This window comes from Rattus rattus, chromosome 3 (genome assembly GCF_011064425.1).
Source record: "Rattus rattus isolate New Zealand chromosome 3, Rrattus_CSIRO_v1, whole genome shotgun sequence".
Lineage (NCBI taxonomy): Eukaryota > Metazoa > Chordata > Mammalia > Rodentia > Muridae > Rattus > Rattus rattus.
In genome coordinates this window covers 64,530,546-64,549,422 of record NC_046156.1, presented here as the reverse complement: position 1 = coordinate 64,549,422, position 18,877 = coordinate 64,530,546, and the positions used below count along the sequence as shown (strand labels likewise).

Here is an 18,877-nt window from a genome sequence, read left to right as displayed (position 1 = left end):
AGTTCCGTAGAGACAGGACAGCAAACGTGAATCAGCAGCAGTGGCGATACCTGGCAGAGACAGCCAGGCCTCAGCCTTGGCACGAGCCAGCAGGAGGGACCAGAAGTTGTGCCTCTCTTAGGGAAGCGAAGATAAGCAAAGAATGGAGACCACAAGCACGCTAGTTCTATAAGCAAGCCTAGCCAGTCTCTGTCACTGTCCAATGAATCTTTTTTTTTTTTAATTTTGGTTAAATCATTTATTTCATGCATTCCTTTTCTTTTTCTTTCTTTTTTCTTTTTTCTTTTTTTCTTTTTTTCGGAGCTGGGGACCGAACCCAGGGCTTTGTGCTTGCTAGGCAAGTGCTCTACCACTGAGCTAAATCCCCAACCCCTCTTTTTCTTTTTAAAGGTTTAGGTGAGGCTCCTTGGGGAGTCTCTAAAACCCTTCACTATCAGCAGCTAGGGGTACTAGCAGCCAGGGCACTCTCTTCCTAGCTCCTTCCCAGTGCTCTATGCTGGAGGAACCAAGAGCAAGCCCCAGGTTCCCCATCGAATCTTTTTTATGGTCCCTCCAAGCATCATGTGTCCTCCATGGGTCTTGCCTCAGCACGTCTGTCTCACTTGACATCACACTGCCAATCAGCCCGAGTCTGAGGAAAGGGCAAGAAACTGCAGCACACCACCAGAAGTTTTTCAGGTTCATTTTTCCCAATGGAGTCCTGACAAATGGAGCTCAACTACACAACACAAGGTGGACCAATACATGCGTGTTGTTAGCAATGAATCCTTTCTCACGTGTCCTTTCACATGCTTGCTTTAGTAGGACATCCTTTCTCCTCAGTCTGTGAAACATTCCTTCATGAGTCTGCCTTAGCCTTTCACCTGTGCCCACTTTAGGAAAACTCCTTCACACGTTTGCTCCAGCAAAACACCATCCAGCACAACTGACAACTCCCTTCTCTGAGAGACCATCCCCCACTGGGGCCGATGTTGCCTCTGTTCCCTCTCAACTCACCTCATCGAAACCCTGATCACAGCACACCAACAAACCCATATCACCAAATTAGGGCATGACCTGAATTTTTTTTATTACAGTTGTTTTGTTTTGTGTAAAGACAAAAATACAAAACACAAACGAAAAACCCCTACTTTCTATCAATCAGACCCTGATCACTGGGATCATAGACCCACAGACTCATGATACCTTATGCAAACCTCAGAGCCTGATTCCTAGTAACCTTTTGTCCCAAATGATCATCTTGGGAGAGTCAAATGGGGCTATACAATTTACTACTTAATAAGACATTGAGCTCCTCCCTCTTATCCACTCTAGCTTCTCTCCCCTTAGGCTTGGTTTGTGTGTGTGAATGTTTTACCTGCATGGATGAGAAAGCATCTCATGCATGCCTGATGCTCTTGGAGGCCAGAAGAGCCAAGTCACCCCTGACTAGGGAGATGGGGGAATTATGAAATAACAGAAGTGGACGGACGTGGTGGTGCACACCTTTAATTCCAGCACTCAGGAGATAGAAGCAAGTGGATCTCTGTGAACTGGAGGCCAGGCTGGTTTATCCAGCAAGTTCCAGGCCAGCCAGGTCTGTTACACAGAGTAATTTTGTCTCAAAAAGACCAAGAGGAGGAGGATAAGGAAGAAGAAGAAGGAGGAAGAGGAGGAGAAGGAAGAGGAGGAGGAGGAGGAGGAGGGGGGAGGAGGAGGGGAGGAGGAGGAGGAGGAGGAGGAGGAGGAGGAGGAGAAGAAGAAGAAGAAGAAGAAGAAGAAGAAGAAGAAGAAGAAGAAGAAGAAGAAGAAGAAGAAGAAGAAGAAGAAGAAGAAGAAGAAGAAATAACAGAGACACAACAGAAAGCCAGAATAAGGGGTGGATGGGGCTCTCTGATGGAGAACCCATAGTACCCAGAAGTCGAGCGTGTTCATTATGTACAATTGAACAGAGAGGTGGCAGGGTTATAGTACGACTGGATCTAGGAGGGAGGTTTACCTAATTCTGGTAGGAACATCTCCGTAGAGCAAGTTCAGGTCATGAACATTCAGGGGTGAAAGCTATGGTGGACTTTTTCCACAGATGCTGTCAACACCTATGCTTGGTCCCTCAAGGAAGGCTTTGCATCCCTCTGAGCCTGAGGCTCAAGGGTCATGACTCAGCCCTACCTTTGTCTGAGACACATCCACCAAGGTCTTCCTCTGTGGCCTACAGAAGAGGGTGACAGATCCCCTGAAAGCAGGGTGACAGGTGGATGTGAGCCACCACGTGGCTGTGATGATCAAACCCAGGTCCTCTGCAAGAGCAGTAAGTGCTCTTAGCCACTGAGCCACCTCTCCGTCCCTAATCCAGTTTCCCTTAACTACTGTGAAAGGACCCCACTCCTTCTCAGGGGGTGTATTCTCTCTCCGAGAATCCACTTACTGTTTCCATGCAATGTCTGTTTCCTTTTGTATGTCTGAATGTTTGCTTAGTTGTAGAGGGGCCTGGGTGCACCACTGCACATACATGGAAGTCAGAGAACAACTCTGGGGAGTTGATTCTCTCCTTTGAACTCAGGATTTGGCGGCAAGCTCCTTTGCCTGTTGAAGCAACTCAGTGACCCCAGTGTCTCATCTTTTATTTGTTAAATTTTATTTATTTTTATGTGTGTGGATGTTTTACCTACATGTATGTCTATGCATGTGGTACCTGAGGAGGCCAGAAGAGGGTGTGTATTTGAGTTACAGAAGGTTTTGGGCCTTCATTCACATGGGTTCTGGGAATCAAACCTGTGTCTGGAAGAGCGGCCAGTCCTCTGCCGAGCGCCAGCCCCCATCTAGGTGATTTATGTTTCGTTGCTGTTTCTAGTTCTGTTCTGGTGTCTACATTTTATTGGCTATTGCCATAGAAACACTACAGCCACTTGATTCCCTCCTGTCCTGTCCATGGGGTCACCTGCACTTCCCCTGCAGCCAAGCAAGGTTTCTTTCTGTTGCTCCTCAAGGTCCTGAAGCTGGGGGGTCACTCACTTCCACTTCACTGTCAGCCGTGACATAGTCTAGTCTCTTTCTTCCCCACCGTGGCCTGAACTTCCTGCAGCCCCTATTTGAGAAGCACTGGACAGACAATTTTCAAAGACCACACTGAATACGCAGGAAGGCCAGATCCCCTTTAATGATCCGGTTTCCCATTGGCTGTTCCTCACATAAGGATTTATTAAATGAGCTTTAAATCAGTTAACGACAGGCAAATCACACCGGAGACGCTGGATCTTGGTAGGAACTGGGGACACAGGCAGAGTTCCTTAATCTGTCCCAGTCTGGAGCTGGCAGCTGGGAAGTTCCGGGAGAGCCAGTGGTCCCTACTTTATGATGAAAGCTTGGAAAGCTTGTTCTATTGTCAGCCAAGGAATCGGTGGCAGTGACAGCAGCAATCAAATAAGATCCACACACTCGCCACGCACTGTACCACGCATTACGTCACGCACTGTACCATGCACTGCACTAAGCACGGCACCACACACCACACCACCCACCGCATCGTACTGCACACATGAACAAAACTTAGTCTATTGAGTCTCCCCCGCCCCAACCCCGCAAGACAGGCTCACCCTAACTGTCCTACAATTCACTCTGTAGACCAGGCTGGCCTCAAACTCACAGAAATCCAACTCCCTCTGCCTCCCGAGTGTTGGAATTAAAGACATGCACTAGAAAGCCTGGCTAGATTCTTTTTTTTAAATAACATTTTAAAAATGTATTCGTTTGTATTGGGGGAGGGGCGCACTGTGCCACTGCAGGGTGTGGAAGTCAGAGGACATTTGTGGGAATCTGTCCTCTCCTTTTGCTATGTGGGTTTGGAGCTCGAGCTCAGGCTTGGAGCTGCTTCCAGGCACTGCACCTTCATACACTGAACCATCTCACCAGGGCCATTTTCCATTTTGAGAGAGACTTGCTAGGCTTCCCAGGCTGGTCTCGAACTCTCTCTGCAGCCTTCGTGGGACATGGGAGTAGACAGACATGGGATTTTCCTATCTGAGCCTTCTAAGAAGGTGATATGACAGTCCTACACTAAAAGATATGGCTTACTGTGTGTTCTAAATTAACTGAATGAAAGGAGAAAATAAAGTCTATGTAAGGGTGCCAGCGAAGCTGACAACCATCTGTAGCTCCAGTTCCAGCAGATCCGATGCCCTCTTTTGGCTGGCACCAGGCACCCCATGGTGCACAGACACATGCAGACAAAACACCCACGCACACAAATGAAATTTAAAGAAAATGGGGGTGGGGGTACAGATGGTGGAAACAAATCTCTCACACCATTCCAAGATAATTGAGGGGTACTGTGGGTGGATTTTATGGAGTCCCAGACAAAAACTGAGCTGAGTCCTCCTCAGTGCAAAGGAGTCCGTGGTGGGTCGCTAGCTGGGGCAGGAGCGGGGAGGGGCATGGAGGTGGGGGTGGGCGGGAGTGATATGGAATGGGGGATGGAGGGGTGCGTGGTGTTTGTCCTGCTGTACTGCTGTTGGTCTTGCCCTTCGTGTCTGCGTGGCCTATTTCTGAGGAGATATACAAGGCAACTCAGGGACCCCATCCGGCAGCGGAGTGCAACGTGCAGTTCGCGTGCTACGGGAACACATTTCGAACACACCCAGCCCCCGCGGAGGAGCATGCAGATCATAGCACTCCGCGCAACCCCGACCTTATCTCCCCGCACCCTTCCCCGGAGTTGACTATCTCGGGTCACAGAGGACCCATCTGAAGTCTAATCCTCGGCCTCGCCCGACCGCCGCGGCTCTCTAGCGCTCCTCACAGGCCGCCGAGGACCTTGGGTGGTGTGCAGAGTAAGGCGGTGTCCTCCCCGCCTAGAGCACAGCTGCACTTGGCTGCTGGGGGTGTGTGGGGGGGGTGTGCACACAAGTGTGTGGTTTCAATGTGCCTGTGTGTGTGTGTGTGTGTGTGTGTGTGTGTGTGTGTGTGTGTGTGTGTGTGTGTGTGTGTGTGTGTGGAAAGCAGAGGGGAGAGAGTTGGGGAAAGAGAAGTGTCCTGGTTCTCAGAAGCTGTGAGTTGCACCCAGAACTGGGGCCCAGAGCCTGTGACCTAAAGGTATCAATGATTCACACCTGTGGCAGCCTCTCAAGAGAACGGAGAACCGATGAGGGGGCCCTCCGCTTGCATCTGGGTGAGGAGATCCCCGAGAAAAGCAATGGAATTCTCTGCCTGACAGGAGGGATAGGAACTCAGAATCAGAGTTAAAGTCTAATAAGGAAAACAATATTGACAAAGCATTGACAGGCCCAGTGACAGCGTCTGACGCCAGACGTGAGGCTCGGGTCCCCAGTCCTTGGAATCTGCCATAATCTCTCCTCTCTGTTGATGAGCTGATCTGTACTAAAAATGCAGACACCCCAGTTACCCCATGCTCCCTTCCCACTAGAAATACTGCTTTCCAGTCTCTATCTGGTTTTCGATTCAGTCTGCCACTTCTCCTCTCCCTCCACAGAAATCCTCAGAGGCAAGGAATGCTGTCTGCTGGTGTCAGGTCAGGCTCAAAACCTATCTCTCCAGATAACTTTCAGCCTGGGACTCAATTCCTCCAGGAAATGGAGTATTCCCTCAAACTAGAGGGGAAATTTTGAAAACAAAATTACCAGCAGATGTGTGGGCAGCAGGATCAGTGAATTCCAGGGCATCAGCCAAGGATAACCTCAGTGAGCTCATTACCCCAAAAAGTTGGGCATCAGGGTAGTTCCAAGAATCTGGATAGAGAGTGTCCTCTGGTAGGAGCATGTGCCCAGCTTACTCCTCACCCAGTCTCCCACGGGTGCTATTTCCACTGACCAAAGTCTGTGGAAGCCCAGGGACAAAGCCTTTGGCTCCTTGCCCCAAATCAGAGAAGAAGGGGCCAGAGACAGGGTCTGGAGTGACCCCAGATGCATGGCACATTCTCCTCAACTCCCTGGGGCCTCCTGTCAGGACAGGAAAGCAAGAGCATGCCCAGCTGTCAGTCCTGGATTTTAATGATTAACTGGCACTTCAAACACAGCCTGTGCCAAACAGGAGTCTTGGATTCCACCATCTTTTTTCTTTCTTTCTTTCTTTCTTTCTTTCTTTCTTTCTTTCTTTCTTTCTTTCTTTCTTTCCCCCGGAGCTGGGGACCGAACCCAGGGCCTTGCGCTTCCTAGGCAAGCGCTCTACCACTGAGCTAAATCCCCAACCCCTCTTTCTTTCTTTTTTCTTTCTTTTTTTTTTTTTTTGATATTTTTATTTATATTTCAAATGTTATTCCTTTCCGGTTTCCCAGCCATAAGCCCCCTATCACATCCCCCCTTCTTCTATGAGGGTGTTTCCCCTCCCCAACCACCCCCCATTCCACACACACACACACACACACACACACACACACACACACACACACACATTCCTCTGTACTGGGGGTGGGGGTCCAGCCTTGGCAGGACCAAGGGCTTCTCCTCTCATTGGTGCCCAACAAAGCCCTCCTCTGCTACATATGCAGTTGGAGCCATGGGTCTGTCCATGTGTAGTCTTTGGGTAGTGGTTTAGTCCCTGGAGCTCTGGTTGGTTGGCATTGTTGTTCTGAGGGGTTGCAAGCTCCTTCAGCTCCTTCAATCCTTTCTCTAAAGGGTTCCACCATCTTTTTTTTTTTTTTTTTTTTTTTTTTCGAGCTGGGGACCGAACCCAGGGCCTTGCGCCATAGGCAAACGCCTACCACTGAGCTAAATCCCCAATCCCAGGGTTCCACCATCTTAACCCTACTTCCACACTTACCTCAGTGAGCAACAGACACTTCTCCCCTCCCACCTGCTTGGGTTATATCAGGGCCCCTTGAAAAGCCCTCTGTGCCTTTTCTCCCTACAGCTCCTCCCTAATTCTTTGGCTCAAGAGAAGGCCCACCTTGACCTGGTTGGCCTTTGTGACTAGTGTGGGAGGTCAGAATCCACTGGAGACCTCACCCAGTCCGAAGCTGTATGTCTCACCTCCCCAGGAAAGCCTTTTGCTCCCCTATCCTAGGAATACAGGGTGTTAGCTGTCACATCTTCAAAGGTTGGCTTCAGAGAAAGATGACTTCCTCCTGCCTGCAGTACCTCAGCACTGGCAGGTGGATGGGACATTTGACTCCAGAGCAAAACCAGACTTCTCCATGTTGTACTCCAAGCACTGAAAGCCTCCCTTACCAGTACAGCTCCTCAGTCATTCCACTCTGCCTTCCCTTTTCCAAAACACATCTCACAGACTTCTCCCTCCCCACAGTGTCACCCAGGCTAGCCTGTCACCTCCCACCCTGAGCAACTCCCAAGGGTCACCTGTGTCTCCTGAATCCACCACTGACTCCACCAATGACTCCAGCCAGAGCTACCGTAAACCTTACTTGAATTATGTCCCTGGCAGCAATGCCAGTTGCCGCTCAGTGCCCAGCTTTACCATGGCCACGTTCTCCTCCCAGCTTTTTTTTTTTTTTTTTTTTTTTTTTTTTTGAGCTGGGGACCAACCCAGGGCCTTGCACTTGCTAGGCAAACGCTCTACCACTGAGCTAAATCCCCAACCCCTCCCTCCTAGCTTCTTTTACATGGAAGTTGTGGGATATATTTAACCTGCAGACCACTGTTTCCTCTGCCCCTGATGGTCCCCTCTCATCTTTAGTAGCGTAGGCAGAATCACATCAAAGAGAGCCGCATCTTCATTAGGAGGTACCTAAGACACATCAGTGCACCGCCCGGCCCCTCTACCCAGTACTGAGATCCATCCCTGACAGCCCCTGCCCTGTTTATAGCATTTATTTATTTGCTAGTAGTCTGTCCCCCACCCCTGCTATACTATAATCCACAGACGGGAAAGTTTCCATCCCACTGTATCCCCAAGGTCTGTTACTGGCCGGTGTCATAGTGAGAATACCAAGGAAGGCCTCCCAGAGAACCCCGTTTTATCAACTTTGCTGAACATGCAAAGCCACCTACGACTGGAGTCAGGAGGACCCCCAGAGTAGGGCCTTCTGGGATTCCAGAGAGCAGTAGGTGCCAGGTGGTCCCCTTGGGGTAGTGATAGGGGATTCTGCCTGCAGGACTGCAGTTTACCATCATGGTGGTCAGCAAGGCAAGGTCATTCTCCCTGGTGCTATGGTAATGAGTGGACTGGTGAGATCCATGCCCTTGTGATGGCTGAGGAGATCCCCCGTACTCAGGTTTCCATGTGTTTATCCATATGGCTGGTCAACAACAATACAAGTTTATGAGTTAGTGCCTAGGAATGTTCATGGTTTCATCTCTGGGTTCTCAGAGGAACATGTGCGAGAAACTGAGAGACCCTCTAGCCTTTAACTACCAAAGGGTATCCCTGTTTTCCACAGTCTAGTCCCCACCTTCAAGCTCTTGTTCTGAGAATACACCTAAGATTCTCTTCAATAAAATGCGAAGAGAAAGGCATTGTACTGTTGGCAATCAACCAATCTCTTCTCTAATGATGAGCCAACAATGTGAATGGACTAACGATTGATCAGGAAAAAAATGGATGACCTAGGGGAAGGGGAGAGATGGGGGCCCCACAACAGGCAGTCCCTGAGAAGGGACTCTGTGGGGATGGGGCTGCCTGCTGGGTGTGCCCCTTGTCTATTCTCTGGCTCCCTCAGATAAGACCAGCAGTTAGGGTACACTCTCCTCCCAGTCTGCCGTTCTTGCAGACCCAGTTCCACGCTTTGGAAGCATGTCTGTCCAGGAGAACACTGTACCCCAGCAGCTCTGGCCGTGGATCTTTAGGTCCCAAAAAGACTTGGCAAAGTCTGCCTTGAGTGGGGCTCCCGGAGGTAAGAAGAGGAAGGGAAGCCACTGAAGAGAGGGGAGAATTAGGGTAGAATCAGCGTTGAGGGGTGGAGGCCTTGGGGGGTAGGATGCCCAATATAGCCTCACCTCGGCTAAATACAGACCTGGTCTGAGCCTTTGATCCAGGCTCTGCAGACAGGCCAAAGGGGATCCAGCAGCTTGGGCGCCACGGGGCACTCCCGTGGTTCCTGGACTCTGGCCCCCAGTGTACAAGGCTTCCGTTGGCAAGAGAGATGCGAGCTGGTTATACTTTAACCAGGACTCATCTCATCTGAGCCGGGCCCCATCCCACTGACAAAGGCGCAGTATAAAGCAGACCCACAGACCCAGCAGGTAAGCAACGTAGCAGCATGGAAGGTGCTTCTAAACCGGGTGCTCTACTGAGCAGGGCTGGGTCAAGCAGAATGGAACAGCGCAGCATTGAATGGGTGGAGGGAAGGTGGAGGGGAGGGGAGTGGAGAAGCCAGAGAATTGCCTGGAGCTGGAAGAAGTAAACAAGAAAATGAGGAAAAGTAACTGAGTGTTGCCAGGCCTAGATAATGAGGTGCAGGCTTGAAGGAGGCCTCTGGGAGGGCTGAAGCTGAGTGGTCTGCAGGGGTGTGAGGTTGGGGAAGGTCTCTGTAGCTTGGAGATAGACCTGGATTTGAATCGTCTTACTTGGCTGATGCATTTTTTTTTTTTTTTTCCGGAGCTGGGGACTGAACTCAGGGCCTTGCGCCTAGGCAGCGCTCTACCGCTTGAGCTAAATCCCCAACCCCTGCATTTTTTTTTTTTCTTAGACAATGTATTTTTCCCCCCTTGGTCATTTTCCTTACTTGTAAAGTGGGGATAGAGCAGGACCCTGGAGACTAAACGAAGTAGCGGGTGTGTGATAGTCAGATGGAAGGAAGACCTCGCACCATCTGGAGATCTGAATAGACACAGGGTGCACTGGCAGGAAGCACATGGGGGACAGGCAGGTGTCTGTGCAAGAGCCTGAGTTCCCATGTACGGCAGGGCCAGCGGGATACCTTCGACGTGCGAGTGTGGCTCAACTGACCCAGGAGCTGGGCACTGCCTTCTTCCAGCAGCAGCAACTGCCCGCAGCTATGGCGGACACCTTCCTGGAACACCTCTGCCTTCTGGATATCGACTCACAGCCTGTGGCTGCTCGTAGCACCAGCATCATTGCCACCATTGGTAAGACCACCCAAGCCCTAGAAGCCACACAGGGCCACCCACATGGCTCAGGTGTCTCCTTACTTTGCTATCCTTGTCATGGTCATTCATTCAACAAATATTTGTGAGATTTGTGCAGGAGTAGGGGGTGGGTTTTTTTTTTTTTTTTTTTTTTTTTTTTTTTTTTTTTTTTTGGGAAAAAAGCGCTTTTTCTTTACCCCCATTAAAAGTCCAAACTTTTTTTTTTTTTTTTTTTTTTTTGTTTTGTTTTGTTTTTGAGATCGGGTCTTTTTATGTTGTAGCTCTGATGGGCAGGCAGGTCTCAAATTTAGAAATCTCCCTACCTTTGCCTCCTGAGAGCTGGACTGGGACCACCTTGCTCCACATGAGGCTGGATTTTTGAGACAGGGTCTCAGGTAGCCTTGGATATTTCTAGCTTATTTCATAGCCCCTATTATATCGTCTTAGCCTGGTGAGAGCATAGGTATGTGATACCACACCCAGCTTAACAAATGCTTGTTGAGGGCTGGAGAGATGGCTCAGCGGTTAAGAGCACCCGACTGCTCTTCCAGAGGTCCTGAGTTCAATTCCCAGCAACCACATGGTGGCTCACAACCATCTGTAAAGAGATCTGGTGCCCTCTTCTGGTGTATCTGAAGACAGCTACAGTGTACTTATATATAATAAATGAATAAATCTTTAAAAAAAAAAAAAACAAATGCTTGTTGAGTACCTGGAAGACAAGGTTTGGAATTGGGGGGTAGACAGGAAACAGGAAGGGCATCTACCAGGTGGGACAATGAATTCTTAGCAATAATTTATTAAAATGTTGTGATTCGGAGTGATTGGGCTGTGGTGGCCCAAGCTTTTAATCCCAGAGTTTTGAAAGAAGATGCAAGTGACTCTCTGTGAGTTTGAGGTTAGCCTGGTCTACATAGTGCATTCTAGGGCAGGGCTACATAAGAAAACCTTGTTTCAAAAAGACAAAAAAAAAAAAAAAAAGCTACTCAGTACTTCAGTTAGAAAGTCATAAGAGAGGTGTGGTCAGGAATATGAAGTGAGAGAGCGGGAGGAAGACTGTGATCCTAAACCAGGCCATCTAGGCGAGAGGACGATGGGAATGGTGCTGGGTCCCCATCTGTAATCCCCAGATGCTAAGGGGTTGAGGCCAGCTGGAGCTACGACGTGAAATCCTGTCTCAAGAACAACACCACCAAATGCAACTCGGGATGTAGCCAGTTGGTAGAGGGTTCCCCTTCCCTGAATGAAACCCCAGTCACCACAGGAAGCTAGCTGGACTGGAGTAGGCCTGAAATCCCTACCCTGGGCAGAGCAGGCAGGAGAGCCAGAGGCTCAGGGTCATCTTCAGCTATGTATCAAGTTTGAGGTCACTCTACGCTACAGGACACTTTGAAAATAAAAAATAAATAAATGGAGGAGGAGGAGGAAGGGGAAGAGGAGAGGAGGAAGAAGAGGAAAGAGGGGAGGAGGAAGAGAGGAGAAAGAAGGGGAAGAGGAGGAAGAGAAGGAGGAAAAGAAAACGAAGAAGACAGCAAGAAAGAGGGAGAAAGAGCTCTGCAGATACTTTAGGGAAGATAAGTCCAGGCAAAGGGAAGCCAACGCCCAGATCCCAGGAGGCCTAGAGAAGCATGCATGAAGAGACTGGGGGAGGGGAGGACCAGGAGGGATAAGGGTGGGGCTGAGATTGGATTCAGGGCCCTGAGTGTGTTTGGCAAGGACTTTACCACTGTGATTCACATCCTTAGCTTTCTTTTTATCTCTTATTTTGACACAATCTCTCTGGATTGCCGTGGTTGGCCTTGATTCGCTCTACCTGTGACCTTACAGTCAGCCTGCTTCAGCCTCCCTGACACGGTTACAGCCTTGAACCACTGTACCTGGTTGCTCTGGTTTCTCTCTCTCTCCTTCTTCTTCTTCTTCTTCTTCTCTTTCTTCTCCTTCTTCTTTTTTTGATCTTTCTTTCTTCTTCTTCTTCTTCTCCTTTTTTTTTTTTTTTTGGCTTTTCAGCTTGTCGATGGAGGGTCTCTTGTCCTGTATGTATCCCAGGCTAGACCGTAACTCGTCACTATTCTGCCTCAGTTCCCCATTGCTGAGATGACAGGGGAGCAGCATCGTACCTGGAAAGAGGTTGAGGTGCTGAATGAGGGCGAGGGCAGGGCTGCTCCTCCTTGCAGTAGGTCACAGTGGCTGAGGTGGTAAGAAGTGTCGCATTGTAAAGGCAGTGTTGGCAGGTTGAGCCATGGGGATTTTCTGAAGAATATTTCTGGTAGTCACACACTGCAGTGTGGTAGTCACACACTCCATCCGGTCCAAGGACAATGAGTCAGATACTGAGCTCCAGGGTCAGGAGGGTGGTGGTTATATAAAATAGGAATCACTCCTCTGATCCTAGCACTTGGGAGGCTGAGGCATGCCATTAAAGTTGTGTGCCACATGGCAGAGAGTTCAAGGTCAGCCTGGTCTACAGAGTGAGTTCCGGGACAGCCGGGGCTACAGGGAGAAACCCTGTCTTAAGTAAGTAAGTAAGTAAATAAGTAAATAAATAAATAAATAAATAAATAAATAAATAGGAAAGAATCAGCAGGTGTGGTGGCTTATGCCTGTAATTTCCACACTAGAGAGACTGGGATCTGAGGATTGTTGTAAATCTGGGCTAAAGAGAGACTCTATCTCAAAAACAAATAAGAACGAGGAAAGGTGTCATCTGCACACAGATGGCCTTCCAAGGATAAGGACGGCTAGGATCACAGAGAAGTAAAGGTATAAATAATGAGCTGAGGGCCAGACAGACACACACCGCTACACACCTAATACACACATGTCACACAACATACACACACACACACATGCACGCACATACATACACCACACATATACTACATACCCACACACATACCACTTACACATCACACACAGGTACCACACATACACACACATACACCACACACACCACTCACATATCACACACATGTACCACACATACACACATCTTGCACACACACACCACACATATCACTCACACATCGCATACATATACCACACATACACACAGCACACACATACACCATATACGCACCATACCACATACACACACACCATTCACACATCACACACACACACACATGCACTATACACACACACACCACACATAACACTACTCACACATCACATACATATACTACACATACACGAATCACTCACACATACCATTCATACACATACATCATACACACATACCACACACCACTCACACATACACCACACACACAAACATGTACAGGCCACACACACACACACCAGTCCTCATACATCATGGTTCAGCAGATAAAGTCTTGTTGTGGAGCTGGGTGACCTGAGTTCAATCCCTGAAACCCACAAGGAGGATTCCAGCCACACACACCAAAAACAAAAACAGAACTCAGTCCATGAGGCCCTGTTTCAAGGACAGAGGGTGGGTAGTAGCTCTGTTGTTAGAACACTTGCCTCCTGCATGAAGCCCTGGGCTCCGTCCCTAGCGCTACATAAATTGGCTGTAGTAGAGCACACCCTTAACCCAGCACAGGGGAGGTGAGGACAGGAGAACCAAGCCCAAGGTTATCCCCAGAAGCAGAGCAAACCCAAGGCTAGCCTGGGTTATGGGAGACCTTGTCTCAGAAGGAAGGACTGTTCGGAAGAAGAATGGAAGATAAAGGGTGGGTGTAGTTCAGTACTATAGCATTTACTTGTCTCGCATGTAGAAGGCCCTGGCCTCCATCTCCAGAGCAGAAAAAAAAATGGTGGCCAGGGAAGAAGAGGGAGGGGGAAGTGCATGGCAGCAGCTGCTGCAGGCTAACGTGGATGAAGACAAGGACAGATCTCAGTTCTGTCAGTGAGACTGCTCAGCTTTCAAAGTGCCATTTTGACTTGCCTGGCGTTCTGACCCTTCACAGCCTACAGTAACCTCCACAGCGTGCACTTAGTGTCAGGTCACTTGCTAACAAAGTGTCCGAGGCCTGACTGAGATTTAGACATTCCACAAGCTGCCTTCCCAAGGGCTGTGTACTGGTTGGAGTGGGGAAAAAAAAGAGTTTGTGAGTAGGGGAACTTCGAAGGACTCCTGGGTAGGGGAGTCTCTCCGATGTCGCAGATGGGTTTGGCTGTCAGGCTTGGGAGGACCTTCTTAGTGGGTTCTCTGGTTCCAGGGCCAGCATCCCGCTCTGTGGACCGCCTCAAGGAGATGATCAAAGCAGGGATGAACATTGCACGACTCAACTTCTCCCATGGCTCCCATGAGGTGTGGGGAAGACGTCATGGAGGGTGGAGCTGGAGAATGCCCCAAGGTCCTGTTCACTTTGCCTTAAGATCCAGGTTTTGTTCTCTCTCTCTTTCTCTTTCTCTCTGGTAGTACCATGCAGAATCCATCGCCAACATCCGGGAGGCAACTGAGAGTTTTGCAACCTCCCCACTCAGCTACAGACCTGTGGCCATCGCCCTGGACACCAAGGGACCTGAGATACGAACTGGAGTCTTGCAGGGGGTGAGAAGCCTCTGGGTCCGAGCTGTCTGGAGCCTGGAGGAGCATGAGAGCCCTGGAGCAAGAGAGAGGGTCAGCACTGGTCCTACCCTGTCAGGGACCACCTGCAAAACTCAGGCTTCTCTGCCCACCCCACTCCCCTCCAGGGTCCTGAGTCGGAGGTGGAAATTGTGAAGGGCTCACAGGTGCTGGTGACGGTGGACCCGAAGTTCCAGACAAGGGGCGATGCAAAGACAGTGTGGGTGGACTACCACAATATCACCCGGGTCGTTGCAGTGGGGGGCCGCATCTACATTGACGACGGGCTCATCTCCTTAGTGGTACAGAAAATCGGTACAGAAATGCATCCTGATCTTATGAGACGCTCCCAAAACCCCAAAACAGGGCATTTTCTCTTCCCTTTGGTTTCTATGTTCTGTCAGCTCCTGACCACCCATACCTTCCCCTAGTGGTGCTTGCTTCCCCACCTGTCCGAGTGGTCCCTGCTGTCATCATGGGTTGGAGCTGAGCATTTGATGCCTCTTCTTGTGTGTGGAGTGGAGTGAAGGGTTCAGAAGTCCCGATTTCTTGAGGATCCAAGCTTAAGAGTTCCCTCTGCAGTGCCTATATCGCGGCTCAGCCTTGACAGACACTGGCTCTCTCTATACCCGCAGGCCCAGAGGGACTGGTGACAGAAGTGGAGCACGGTGGTATCTTGGGCAGCAGGAAGGGTGTGAACTTGCCAAACGCCGAGGTGGACCTGCCCGGGCTGTCTGAGCAAGACCTTCTGGATCTGCGCTTCGGGGTGCAGCATAATGTGGACATCATCTTCGCCTCCTTTGTGCGGAAAGCCAGTGACGTGTTAGCAGTCCGGGATGCCCTGGGGCCAGAGGGACAGAACATCAAAATTATCAGCAAAATCGAGAACCATGAAGGCGTGAAGAAGTGAGGCTTAGTCTTTGGTCCGTCAGCCCTGTTTCTCTTTGCCTCTCTTCTGCATGCTATGCCCTGCCATCTCCTGGCTCTGCCCTAGCCTGGATTCCTCCAACCACCAGGTTTGATGAAATTCTAGAAGTGAGCGATGGCATCATGGTGGCACGGGGTGACCTGGGCATTGAGATCCCCGCCGAGAAGGTTTTCTTGGCTCAGAAGATGATGATTGGACGCTGCAACCTGGCCGGCAAGCCTGTCGTTTGCGCCACACAGGTCTGGAGCAAACCCTTGGGCTGGGCTTTAAAGGTGCTGAGAAACCTACATGTTGCTGTCTGGTGCCTGGTCACAAATGACGATAGCATGAATTTCCAGGGTCTTACTGTGACCCTGGCACTCTAAGCGTGCAGGTGCCAGAGAAATAGCGTGGGCGGATTCGGGTCCCCAGTCAGAATGTGACTTCTACAGCTTTGACATCCATGGTGTCACTCAGATGCTGGAGAGCATGATCACTAAGGCTCGACCAACTCGGGCGGAGACAAGCGATGTGGCCAATGCCGTGCTGGATGGGGCTGACTGTATCATGCTGTCCGGAGAGACCGCCAAGGGCAGTTTTCCTGTGGAAGCTGTAAAGATGCAGCATGCGGTAGGTACTCCGTTCTGAAAAGCTGCTGGGCCAGGGACACAGACCCCTCTGGAACCCCGTTGACTACTCAACCTGACCTACTGGTCCCTGCAGATTGCGCGGGAGGCAGAGGCCGCCGTGTACCACCGCCAGTTGTTTGAGGAGCTACGCCGGGCAGCGCCGCTGAGCCGTGACCCAACTGAGGTCACTGCGATTGGAGCCGTGGAGGCTTCCTTCAAGTGCTGTGCAGCAGCCATCATCGTGCTGACGAAGACTGGCCGGTGAGAAACATATTGGAAACAGGGCTTTGGGCAGGGGGCGGCTGACACAGAGGCTAATAAAAAAAAAGCATTGCTTTAGGGCAAGCAAAGAGACAGCCATGGACGCTAGAGGCCAGGAGAGGCTAGAGGCTTGGACAGGTGGCTCTTGGGTGCTCTAGAATCAGAGCCAGTGATGGGGGTCGGGGGCGCACGGGGACGGGAACGCAGCAGGTGATAACCCAAGCACGTTGGCCTTAGGGTATTTGAAGACCAGGGTCTGACAGTTCTTCACTGTGCTGAGGTGTTGCTGAAAGCCCAGTAGGCCCAAGAGCTGAGGATTTTTCTCAAACTTAGTAGTGAGACCCTAAGTAACTTGTTAGGGCTTACAAGCCCTTGACTCCATGGATCTGTTTGAGTTTTTCATTTGTCCCCACCCCCGCCCCATAGGGTTGTGAGGATTAACAAAATATGGTTAAGAGTCATATGGAGGTTGGGAATGATGTAAACATACCATCTTCTAGACAGTTTTACCCTTTTTTTTTGTTGTTTGGTAGGATTTTTCTGACATAGGGACTCATTAGTCCTGGCTGCCCTGAAACTTCCTAAGTAGCTGAAGTAGCCTTGAACTTAACCCTTTACCCCGAGGGCTGAGGTTGTGGGCTTGTGTCACCACGCCTGGCTGGCTTTACATTTCTAATTTTTTGGAGGATTTATTACTTTTATGTGTGCATGTACAGTTCTAAGGCGAGAAGAGGTTGGACCCTCTGGAGCTGGAGTTACAGGCAGTTGTAAGGGATTTAATGTGGGTGCTCAGAACCAACTCAGGTCCTCAGAAAGAGCAGTGCGAGTTTTTAAGAACTGAGCCATCTCTCTAGCCCGCCCAGGTTTTACATTTATCTTTCAATATGGATTGACATTTTGCCTGTTTGCCTGCCCTTATGTCTGAGCACCATTTGCATGTCTGGTGCCAGTGAAGGCCAGAAGAGGATGTTAGAGCCCCTGAAACTGGACTTAAAAACCATTGTTAGCCACCATGCTGGTGTTGAAAACGTAACCCAGCGTGGGTGAGCCGTCTCTGCATCAGGGTAGGTCTTCTTACTACTTAGCGAGAAAGACAAAGATCAGAGGAGTATACCTTACCCAAGGACACATGGTTTGTAAGTGACAGTGAGACCTGGAACCATAATTCACTCGTTTCTTGGGTCAACGCTCAGAGCTACCCTTCTCTTCCTCGTGCAGTTCAGCCCAGCTTCTATCTCGCTACCGACCTCGGGCAGCTGTCATTGCCGTGACTCGATCTGCCCAGGCTGCCCGACAGGTCCACCTGTCCCGAGGAGTCTTCCCCTTGCTATACCGTGAGCCTCCAGAGGCCATCTGGGCAGACGATGTGGATCGAAGGGTCCAATTTGGCATTGAAAGTGGTGAGCCTTGCCCTCTGTTCCACAGCCTGCCTTCCTACCCCGACTCCAAAGCTCTGTCTGTCCTTACTGGCCCAAGGAATCGCTAAGATGGACATGTCTTGGGCTTTAAAGCAGGGAGGGTAGGCTGAGAGGAAAGGAGTGAGAGCAGGACCCCTGAGAAGTCCTTGCTGCTGTCTGCCACAGCCTAGTAGGACACAGCAGCAAGAGGAGGTTCCAGAAGAGCTGGAACTAAATTTTAATTTATAGTTGTCCTTGTCCCATTAGTGCAGCCACATGGGTGAAAAGGCTCAATGCTGAAAAACAGTGTACAGCATCCCTCCACACACACATCCTCTCAAACCACTGCCTTGGTTTCCTTTCCCCTACAGGATAGATAGCCTTGATGTGGTCGATGCTAATGGCTGACCCAGGTTCTTCAATGACTGTCATATTTTTCTCCACCAGGAAAGCTCCGTGGTTTCCTCCGTGTGGGTGATCTGGTGATTGTGGTGACAGGCTGGCGGCCTGGCTCTGGCTATACCAACATCATGCGGGTGCTGAGCGTATCCTGAAATGCCTCTCCCCATTCTGACCCAGTTACACCCCATTTCTTTCAACCCACACCCCTCCCATAGTCCTACATCTGCCATCTAGCCCCCTCCCTGTGCTTCACACAGACCCTGAATGTCTGTGTCCAATTATACAGTGGCCACCGGCAGCATTGGTTGTATATCCCTGTCTCAATCCGCTTAGCTGGACTCCAAGATGCCCTGAGCCTTTAATCCCAGCCCAGCTGGTTAATTCGATTCCTTCCGGGTCCCAATCATTAGAATGGGGGAGTGGAAACAGGGTGATCTTGTCCAATTTTCATACAATCATGATTTTAAAACACTGTCTGATATAACCCTCATGATCAGTTTCCTAGGAAAATGTCATCTCCTGATGGCCTCAAGTCAGGGCAGAATACTCCTTCAAGGAGCACAGCTCCACACTTTAGGGAAGGCTGGGGCAGCTGGGTACTGGAGAGAACTAAGGCAGGCTGGCTTTTCTCTTTTTAATACAAGCTCTCACCGGCCTCAAACTCCTAAGTCCTCCTGCCTGGCCCTCCTAAGGGTAGGGACTACAGGCATGAGTGACCAGCTGGACTTCGGGTAGCCTTATTTTCTTACTGACTCCACAAACCATGGTTGTTCTCC

At 50.1% G+C, this 18,877-nt stretch overlaps 1 protein-coding gene across 2 annotated transcripts; it reads left to right on the top strand.

The window, feature by feature from the left end:
• Positions 1 to 9,067: 9,067 nt before the first annotated feature.
• On the top strand, positions 9,068 to 18,572 carry Pklr (pyruvate kinase L/R). 2 transcript variants are annotated; one of them, XM_032898027.1, is made up of 10 exons: positions 9,068 to 9,128; positions 9,792 to 9,974; positions 14,156 to 14,247; positions 14,359 to 14,490; positions 14,634 to 14,820; positions 15,141 to 15,411; positions 15,522 to 15,672; positions 15,890 to 16,302; positions 17,521 to 17,702; positions 18,147 to 18,572. In XM_032898027.1, the coding sequence occupies exons 2-8, from the start codon at positions 9,884 to 9,886 to the stop codon at positions 16,058 to 16,060; spliced, it is 1,095 nt and encodes a 364-aa protein (XP_032753918.1). In that variant the 5' UTR covers positions 9,068 to 9,128; positions 9,792 to 9,883; the 3' UTR covers positions 16,061 to 16,302; positions 17,521 to 17,702; positions 18,147 to 18,572. The 2 variants fall into 2 exon arrangements, with proteins under 2 accessions (XP_032753918.1, XP_032753917.1); XM_032898026.1 differs by having other exon boundaries at positions 9,128 to 9,152.
• The last annotated feature ends 305 nt before the right edge of the window (positions 18,573 to 18,877 follow it).